We start from the raw sequence: 11207 nt of genomic DNA on the forward strand, positions 1-11207 counted from the left end.
CTTTTATCTTTGCCAATGCATTTGGGTAGAAGTGATTATATTAAGGCATCATCTTGGGGAAGAGGTCACATCTTTATTTCCATAGGAAATAAAAAGTTTATTTATGGCTGGAAACCAATTATGAGTGATCCTATACATAATAATTGCATTAATAAGGGATAGGAAATTTGGTTGAGAATAAAATTTCAGGAAGCACAGTAGTATGCAACTAGTCTTGAGAGTTATGTTAATGAAAGTAAAAAATAAGGAAGAGAAGCTGAACCACTACAAAAGTGGAGAAATAGGCAAATATGAATACCATGAACACCTGTCTTGAGTTGTAGATCACCATAGAGAACAAGAGTTTATAGAGCATTCATCCATGCCTTGGTAATATAAACCATAGAGGAAATAGAGTGCAGAGCTGGACCCACCCTGATCAATCAGCATTTAGAGAATATCTGTTTATTATTTGGTATTGGATATTTCACATTTTAAATCCCTTATTTGTGTGTGCATAATCTTTGTACTAGAGTGGCAGTGGTAGAGAAAAGTCTTAACATGAGGGATTCAGCCATGTTTTACAAGCTCTGCTGGTCACTTCCAATACGAGTGCTGTGTTTCACATATTCTTTGATAGGAATGTTAAAATATTTTTTAGACATAATCTCAGTATGTTTCATATTGGGTTTATCTTATATTTTCATTGTATTAACAAAAGTTTGGGAAGGAGTATTACATAAATAAATGTGTATCTCTCATACTATATTGGAGAACTTAGCCTTTCATTCTGTCAGAGGTAGTTCGTGTCTGTACTCTGAATGTTCTTGCTCATTGGGTTTTACTTTTCCCTGCATTCCCTAATGAAAGTCACTAAGCAAATTATTTTTATAAGGATAAGAATTCATGGTAAATCCACCCATTGCATATAATTATATTCTACTTTATAGGTAGATTCTAATCCTTTTGCCTTTTAACAGTTATTTGTTTATTTATCTGGGGGACACATGGATACTCTCTTAACGGGTCATGTTATAATGACAGTACCAGCTTGTACATTTGTGGTGTGGTTAGAATACACTGAACATAATACAAGCTACAGTCATCAGGGAAGAAGGGACTTCATTTGGAAAAATCTCCGCCACCAGGTTGATCTTTAAGAATGAATGCAGGGTCATTTTCTTGAATAATGATTGATGAGTGAGGGTTTAGACACACAGGGTAGTGCCATCCATGGAAGTTGTTCCTGGTTTGTATAAGCAAGCATGTTGAACAACCATGGAGTGCTGGCCAATAAACAGGGTTCTTTATGGTTTTCTATTCAGCTTCTACCTTCAGGTTACTGCTCTAAATTCATGTACTGATAAATCTATATGAGGGACTATAAGCTTTGTTTCACGCCTGTATCTTCCAGATCTTTGCCTAATGGTTGAACCTATGAATGCACAGCCCTCTCTTTGCTATTTCTCCAGAACTCACAGGATGTGAATATGTTACAGTCACAGCTATTCCATTATTACAGGCAACAAAAGTCCATGATTTTCTGAAAAGATCTAGATCATTTCACAGGTGACATCGTGCTTTGATTGAAGAAACAAAATCACTTGGCTTCCAATGCCCACCTACTCTTTTGTAATGAAAATTTATATGATTCCAGCATGCTATTCAGAATACTGCTTTCTTCCAACTTTTGTCACCTAAATCATCAGAGCTCTAGATAAAGAACCTCAGTTCATAATTAGCCAAAGGTGTTATACACTATAATTTTTGAAAAACAGTATAAATAGGACTCTTAGAAACTTCTAGGAAAGAAAACTCATTGCACACATTAAATTCTGCTGAAATTTCACAAAATGAACTTTAACACACAAACAGGAAAGAAGCAAAGAAATCGTGTTATGTATGAGTGGGTTAGTATCTGTTTTCAACTAACTGAAGCTCAGTGAGTATCACTAGATACATTGAGTTCACAATCTCAGTACTGGAGCTTCACATACATTTTATTACTAGAACTACAGTTGATTCAAGGCTAGGTCTGTTTCCCAGTCTGTGTGATGATGACTTACAGTCTAAAGGCAATCTGTGTTCATGGTTCACTGACACTGAATGGTTCCCTTATTGGCTCTGACATTAAATAACACAGTGCTCTAACTAGGGAATATTACTGAGTTTCTGGTCATAGACTAGGGTTACACAATCTCAAGGGTTCTTTGCTTCTTCAGGATCTGAGTCTGGCCCTCTTATGGCCCATTCTGCCCTGTGTGATGATCTACATTTTGTTCAAATCAGAGTATATCCTACATTTAAATACCCTAAAGTGTTCTATGGAGATAGCTCTGTGATTCAAGTTTTTACCACATAAACAGAAGGAACTTTGTTTAGTTCTGTGATACTCAATCAGTGAGAAAAATTCTTAGACATGGAGACAGTATGATCATTGAGACTAGTCTAAGCAATTGGTGAAATCCGTGCCCAGTGATGGAACTTATACTAAAATTATCATATAGACATATAGAGGAAACCATCTCATGTCAACATATACACAAACACAAAGAAAAAGACACACAGACAGACATAGATTTAGCAAGGGATAGACATACAGACAAAAACAGTGAGACAGATAGAAATAATATAATAAATAATAAATATATAGACACAGATCTCAACAGAAAACTGAAATTTCAATAAATCAACCTCTGGAAACTTCAAGGATTAGTACACACTCCCTCTAGACAGTATCCATGAATGTAATATGGATTCACAGCCCGAATCCAGAGTGGTCCAGCCCTGTATTCCCAGAGCTCTCTTCTTCTCCTAATTGCTGCAGGGAGTTTGAGTCTAAGCTCACAGTAGCATCTACCTATTGTGTCTCTTGCACAGTTATATGTTACACAGGCATTCTCTAAATGCTGATTGATCAGTGTAGGTCCAGCTCTGCACTTTATTTCCCCTTTGGTTTGTGTTACCAAAGCAAGGATGTAAGCTCTACAAACTCTTGATCTCTATGGTGATCTACAATTCAATGCATGGAGTTCCCCATATTCATAACTGCCTACTTCTCAACTTTTTGTGATGATTCAGCTTCCCTTCCCTATTTTTCACTTTCATTAACACAACTCTCAAGACTAGTTGCATACTACTGTGCTTCCTGAACTTTTATTGACAGCCAAATTTCACATCCCTTATAATGCAATAATTATATAAAGGAACATGTGTTTTCCTGTATTACTGGCTAAAAAGAGAGATAAAAGTACATAGAGAAAGGTAGACTGACATATGTCAAGAGGTACTAAAACCAGTCCCTCGATACTATGTTCCAAAATGAGAAAATGAATAAATTGAGCCACATGAGGTTGGAACCAAAGAAGTCTCTTGGGTATCCTCTCAGATAAACACTTGGATTCACATGTAATAATGTTAGTGAGCTTCATCTTTGCAAGTTATCTTCTAGACAAGTGATGAGAATAAAAATGTTTTCAGTGACACCAAGTAAATAAATTTTAAGTTGATTCATAAAGTAGGGTTACTGATAACTAAGAGTCCCAAATCCATACTAAATTTAGTGCTACAATTTATAGATATATACAAATGCATTTGTGTTATGGTACACTGTTCTGCCTACACTGCATAAATGTGGACTCACTTAGGGTAAACACTCCTATGTTTTGCTTGTCAGGTTTACACAGTGTGATTCATACTAATTGCCATTTGTCAGGGTTTGGAAATACAAACAATAACAAGAAAATATTCCTAAGTTCCCATATTCAAATCCTCTAAGAAACATAAGACGAATCTCATTCACCTGAGGGAAGTAGAAACCAAGTTCTGCGTTTTCTTTTGTCCCCTCAGGAGTGTGTGCCCATGCAAAGCAGCCCTCAGACTCACTATAAAAGCCCAGGCCTAGCTGAGAGGCCCCACCTCCTTCTCACTGGAGCTCCAGCAAAGCATGGCTGTCCTGGTGCTGCTCCTCTGCCTGGTGACATTTACAAGTTGTAAGTGTTTCAGGGTTTCAGGAGAGGGACTCAGGCATGTCATCTATATGATGTATGACTGATCATGATGTTGTTTGTTTCCAGGTGTCTTTTCCCAGGTACAGCTGAAAGAGACAGGACCTGGCCTGGTGCAGCCTTCACAGACCCTGTCTCTCACCTGCACTGTCTCTGGATTGTCCCTAACCAGCTATCATATACACTGGGTTCGCCAGCCTCCAGGAAAGGGTCTGGAGTGGATGGGAATAATGTGGGCTGGTGGAAGCGCAGAGTACAATTCCGCTCTCCAATCTCGAATCACCATCAGCAGGGACACATCCAAGAGTGAAGTCTTCTTAAAGCTGAACAGTGTACACACTGAAGACACAGCCATATATTACTGTGCCAGAAACACAGTGAGGAAACTCCAATTTGAGCTTACACAAAAAGTACCTCCTTGTAGAGACATCTGCGACCAGCAGAGGTCACTAAGGATGAACAGGGATTCCTGAGACCTCAAAGTAAGGTTCTCTTCAGAGGCTAAGGCTTCATGACTTTGAATTTTAATATCAGAACCTGTGGTTTGCTCTTCCAGCCAAGCTTATCCTGAGGCCCCTCTCCTTTGTCTTATTATAGTCAACCTTTTATGTGTGCAAACATGAGATCAAAATTTTTTCTAGATACTCTCTATGTTATCCAGTTGCTTCTGATTAACAGAAAGAATGGCATCTAATTTAATATATTCTGTGGTGTTCTCTCTCTCTCTCTCTCTCTCTCTCTCTCTCTCTCTCTCTGTGTGTGTGTGTATGTGTGTGTGCGAAATAATAATTCAAAAGTAATCTGAAATTGTGACACTTGTTGACTTAAATTTCAATGTAAAGCTTTGGAATTTTTAATATTTTTGTAATTAATCTTTTTTGTTTTTGAACATGTGATGGAAAAACTACAGCTTCTCTGTAAAATACACTTTCCAAGGGTAGATTTTAAAATGAAATATATGATATTTCCTTCTTCTAAACCAAGAAACTTTAAAAGATTACACTTGGTTATCATTTGTGAAAGATTCTAATGTCAACCATTTGCATCTGGTTAAAATTAGTATGCACCCTAATTTTCAAGAAATTATTACCAGTAGACATATTTGCATGCTCTAAGTGTGCAAAATTCTCAGCCACTAGTGTGCACATCCCTACTGGTATAAGCTCCATTACTGCCTCCAAGTGTCACCAGTCTTTCCATAGCATTGGAGTTCTATGAAAACTGAGTTTCAGTTTGCAATTTGTTGATGCTTTTACTGGTAACAAAGATTCCCAGAGTTACATGCTTCTCCTAAGCACCCTTACCTATAAAGAATTCCAAATTCCTATCCACTGTCCAATTACTATCTTGTATTTCTCTTCCTGGTCCCTCTTTCTTGAGGAGTCCCTGAATTAAAAGCACAAACTATCAAGGGCCCTCCATCTACAAAATATTTATTAAAAACAACGTCTATCACCTTGCCTGGATGTCACAAATGGCTAGACTGGTAAACCAGGGAGCTCCAGTGATTATCCCATCCCCACATCCCTCAGATAAGATAGGGATGTCTCTAGCATTCATAGAGACAGAACAGATTTAAAAGACTTCAATTTGTGAGGGTAGGAAGGCACTGCTGGTGAGCCAGCTGCTCATCAGAACATTGGTGTACAAGGCCTTTAATGTTCTACAGTGATGGACTTTTAATACACTACACTATTTTGAACAGATTTTTTAAGTATGTTTTTGAGAACTCATACACATTTGCAACTTATCTTGGCCATATCCTCACTCAATATTTTCTTCCAATTCCCACTCCTTGGCCCTCCCAAAACATCTTCCTGCAAAATTCTTGTCTTCATTTATGACTCAACAAATCCAAACAGTATTTATCATAAGTCCGTTGGTGTGGACAAAGGCGAAAACCAATAGCTACACCTGAAAGTAAAATGAATCTCCATCTCCCCTGAGGCATCATTGAATGCAGAGAGTTTATGACTGTTCACTGCTGAGAATAGACAACTGTGTGAGTGCTTCTCCACAGACAGAACGTCTATATCAAAACTTCCGTATCCCTCACTTCCGTACCTCTCCATATGCCTCCCACAAGGCACAAGTAACATCACTAAAGAGTGGGTTGAAAGAGTGAAAGTACCATAAAATGGGGTAAAGTTCTGTGGGATGGTCACTTCTGGAAATCACATGGTCATTACACACATAAACTGTTTGTGTTCATGTACAATATATCTATGAAACCTAGCGACTGAAATGGTCAAGCATGTAGAGGAGAGGGACGCCACATGCCACACAAACCTGAGATCCTCGATATTTTTTACAAAGAAAATCATCCTTCAAAATTAAAACATATTTCAACATTTAAAAAATTAGAACACTGAAATGTTCAAAAACCATCAGTACAAATGTCACAGTACTGCGAGAAAATCCGCTATTGGTGTTTTGTCAGGGAGCATATATTAAAACTGTCTTTTGTACTTACACCAATATGTTAGTGCTTCTCTCAATCTTGGTCAGTGAAGTCTTTCTAAAGTGTGTGATGTGTAAAGTATGTACCCATGACTGACCTAATATTAAAAACAAGTGATTGCTGAATATTCACTCCAAAACAAACATATTATATATGTTCTAAAGCCCAAGAAAGGTAGCAAGAAAGTGCTAGAGGAATGTGATGGACTTGACTACTGCCTTTTAGATATGGTGTAGCCATAACAATTATGCACTTATAAGCGAAACAACTTGCTGCATATAGCGAGAAACAAGGAAATGGAAGGAAGTGATCAAAGAAAGGATTGGGAGAGATTGAGAGGCAAGAGGAGAGAGGAAATGAGGAAGGAGACATTTAGCATGGAGGCAGGGAGAGAGGGGAAGAAGGAAAGGAAAGAAGAGACAGGAAAGTAGGAGGGGTCAGAAAAGGTTATCACAAATGAGCAGCAAAAGAAAGAGGGTAGTAAAAATGACTGATTCATAGATTAGCTTTAAAAAGTTCTATTCTATCTAAATCTTCATAAAATTTCTGCTTCTGTAGTATATTCCCTTTTCCTGTTTCAAATGAAATATTTTCCACGTCCTTCCTCAAAAATATAAAGGAAATTGCGCCACTCTAATGTTGTTAAAATGCTGCTAGAGACTCGCTTACAGGCCAGTCTGGTGGGTGTATTTTCTTCCAACTGAGGTTTGCTGTGCCCAGATCATCATAGTTTTTCTCTATATTGAGAAATTTCTAACTATCATATGAATATAAAATATTGTACTTTCATTGTAACAGGAGCCATTAACCGAACGTTCATGAGTTCCCTAGACATGACTGAATAAATGACTAAACAAACAAAGTATAAGGATGCAAATATCAAATAGAAGATAATTGTGAGTAATGAGACAAGGAAGAAAATATAAAAGTGGATAGTGACAGACACACAGACAAACAGAATACAGGAACTAGGAAATATCCCAGTATGGTATCCCTGAGTGGGCAGGTGAATACTCTGAGACCACTTATGTGTATGAAAATCAATCCCATGAATCTCTTCTCAGATAAAAACATGAAAACACATGCACTAAATGTTTGTGAGTTGCATTCTCACAAGTTGGATTTCAAGGTGAGAGATAAAAAAATAACTTCAATGACAACAGAAAATATTTTTAGTAGTTCCTTAATCCTGATTTCACATCAGGAAGAGGCTAGAGTGCATCTTATGACTAAATTCCATCTAAACACTCTGCTGGGATTTACAGGGATATGCACTGAGGATGTTGTATTCTCTGTTATCTGCACAGCATGATTGTGGAGTCACTTAATGTGACTGCATAGTGTGAATCATACAACTTCCTATTTATATGCAAGTGGGAATCAAGTGTCGGAAAAATATTACTCATTTTCTATCACCAGGTCCTCTAAAAAACACAAGGGCAATCCTAAGAAACATGAGGAAAATGAGTAAACCTTTCCCTGTGTTTTTCTAATTTTCTCAGGAACCTCCCTCAATGAAAAAGAAGCCCTCCTGCTCAGGATAAAATTCAGGCCTAGATGAGTGGCCCAGTCTTTTCTCACTAAAGTATCCAGCAGGGCATGGTTGTCCTGGTGCTCTTCCTCTGCCTGGTGCCCTTTCCAAGCTGTGAGTGTTTCAGGGTTTCAGGAAAGGCACTCAACCATGTCATCTGTGGGATGACTGTACCATGATTATTGTACCTGCTCCCAGGTTCCCTGTCTCAGGAGCAGCTGAAGGAGTAAGCACCTGGTCTAGTACAGCCCTCACAGACCCTGTCACTCACTTGAACTCTATGTGGATTGTCATTAACCAGTTATGGTGTAAGTTGGGTCTATCATCCTCCAGGACAGTGACTGAAGTGGATGTGAAGAATCTGGAGTGGTGGAAGAACAAATTATAATTCTGATCTCAAATCCCAAGTTAACATCAGTAGAGACACCTCCTATTTCATGAATTCTAATTGTTCTTAATGATAAAAATCCTGAGTCAGCTACCAGGGGCAAAAACTGTAGGATCAGAAAAGCAGAGTATTCAGCCACTAGAGAGTTCTCTCCTCTACCAATGCTCAGACCAAATGGGGAAGATCCTGTTTCTACAAAGCCTATGACTAAATGCTGTCTCTCTAAAACCTCAGACTGCCTCTCAGAGTGAATCCACAAACTGCATCTGAGTTCTTGTCTCCTCCTCTCTAATATTCTTCTCTCTGCCCATCCATGTCACTCCTGTGTCTTTCTCTGGTGCTGAAATTTAAGGCATATTATCTTAGGTTCTGGTATTAACTTTGTGTGAGCTGTGTTTCTAATTTGCACAAATTAATCTCTTTTAGCCCAGGAGAGATTTGTACTCACAGAGATCCATCCACCTCTCTCTTTCTAGTTCTCAGATTAAAGGTTTGTGCCACCATTGCCTAGCCTCTGTGGCTAACAAATGTCTTAGCTCTGCACTCTGATCTTCAAGGTGCTTTACTTGTTAGATCACAAACAATCACTACACATCCAAGAGCTTATGTTGTCATAAAACTGAACAATCTTCAAACTTCGGACATGTATTACTATGCCAGAGGAACAGTGAAAGAACTCCAGTGTGAGCTTGGACAGAAACCTCTCTCCTCAGACCAGCATGGGATATGGAAGACAAACAGGTACTCCCAGAAACAGAGGTCATCTGGAATATGCAGCATTTGCAACTGTTTGACTGTTTGGTGTCAAACACTTGTTTTTTTGCCTTTTATACAAGGTAATCCTCTAGAGTACACTTTACTTGTATAATTGCTTTTTAATTATACACTAATCATCTGTGTTCCCATACAATCCTGTAAGATGTATAATTGTTCCTTGTCAAACAAATCAGCACTAGATAGGGAGATAGATAGATAGATAGATAGATAGATAGATAGATAGATAGATAGATAGATAGATAGATACAGAGAGAGACAGAGAGAGAGACAGAAAGACAGACTGATTGATTGATAGAGTGATAGATAGGGAGATAGATAGATAGATAGATAGATAGATAGATAGATAGATAGATAGATACAGAGAGAGACAGAGAGAGAGACAGAAAGACAGACTGATTGATTGATAGAGTGATAGATAGGGAGATAGATAGATAGATAGATAGATAGATAGATAGATAGATAGATAGAGACAGAGAGAGACAGAGAGAGAGACAGAAAGACAGACTGATTGATTGATAGAGTGATAGATAGGGAGATAGATAGATAGATAGATAGATAGATAGATAGATAGATAGATAGATAGAATCTGAAATTATGAAACTTTGTAAGACAGCTTTGTAAGAATTCTGGGTAATCTTTAATTCATCCTCTTTATTTTAAACTTGTGATAAAGCACAAATTCCTTGAATTGATGTTACTTTTCAAAGTTATTTAAAGAAAAATCAACCACCCACAATTTCCTACCTGTAAACTAATAGGACCTTGATAAAAGTGTACAATTGCTATAATTGTTGCATGATTGTATTTTTGAATATTTGCATTTTGCTAAATATTAGCTTGCATGTTGAAGTCCAAGCTAAGTATTCCTCTTTAGGTACATTGTGCAATCAGACCACAAAATTCTCATCCACGAATATGCACATCCCAGCAAAAATCAGCTCTGGTCCCTGGTTCATCTCTCTTCAGCCCTTCCCACAGACAATTGAATTCTATGATTTTCACAGATTGTGCTTTTGTTGGTGCTTTTCTTGCCTACAAAGTCTCTCAGAATTATTCCTCTGCATTCTTTGCTGTTGCTAACTGGAAGAGACTGGTGTCTCGTGTGTGAGCTAGAAAAGTGTCCTTCAGAGAAGCCACATTGCCTAGGGACTCCATGTTAATAGGTCATATATTTGGGGAAAACAAACAAAGGAAAAGAGAATCTATTTATATGAGGCTGAGGGTTCTCTGGAATATCAGGCTGTGACACTAATAGTGTGTGATGAAAGTTTGGAGACCACATTGACTACATTCTTAGAATACTGACGGAAGAACAAATAACAGTGAATTAAATACCTACACACAATGTTGAACACAAAGGTTCCACTGTCATATTTTCCAGGGTCAGTGTAAGGAACAGCTTACATAGTTGCTACTGAAATGGATGGACAGGGTAAAATTTTAATGAGTTTGTTAGATTTAGTCTATATCAGAACCAATATGTCTATTCTCATCCTAAGGATTTTACTTTTGACCAAGAATACCCAGAACTTTTTTGGAGAGCTTACCAATAAAAATGAAAAGGATTCACATATTCACATTTAAGGTAAATAAATTATTGAACAAATAGGCACAGGCAAAGTTTTCCTCTGTAGTAGAAAAGAAGCAGCACATGTTTATAGAGATGCCCTTGAAATTCTCTTCTCTTCAGTATGTCCTCTGATTTGTTCTAGATAATTTTAAAGAACAGTTGATACCTAAAAGACACATATGTATAATCTAACACAAGAAGAACTGTTCCTGCAGCATGAGCCCTTCAAGGGTAGAAAGAATGATATGTTTTTTTCCCTAACTCTGATTGATGATGGAATATTTTCATTATAGAGAACAGTGACAGCTAACCAAATAAGGAAATATACTTTATAAATCATGAATAGGATTATCTGTAAATGGATTTTTTTAAAAAAATAAGTGAAGGACCCCATCAGTTCTGAGTTGGATGGGAAGATGGTCCCTGATAAATTTGCCTACCAAGTTATTTGATATTTACCAGTGTTCCTTAATTGGCTTCTGAATTTATTGTTT

General features: G+C 37.6%; 1 gene segment (V, D, J or C); it reads left to right on the plus strand.

Annotated features, from left to right (window-relative positions):
• Nucleotides 1-3925: 3925 nt before the first annotated feature.
• LOC130882862 (Ig heavy chain V region MC101-like) lies at nt 3926-4459 on the plus strand. The segment is given in 2 exon segments: nt 3926-3971; nt 4056-4459. Coding segments are annotated over 2 exon segments (450 nt in total).
• The last annotated feature ends 6748 nt before the right edge of the window (nt 4460-11207 follow it).

The sequence above is a fragment of the Chionomys nivalis genome, chromosome 10 (assembly GCF_950005125.1).
Source record: "Chionomys nivalis chromosome 10, mChiNiv1.1, whole genome shotgun sequence".
NCBI classification, from domain to species: Eukaryota; Metazoa; Chordata; class Mammalia; order Rodentia; family Cricetidae; genus Chionomys; species Chionomys nivalis.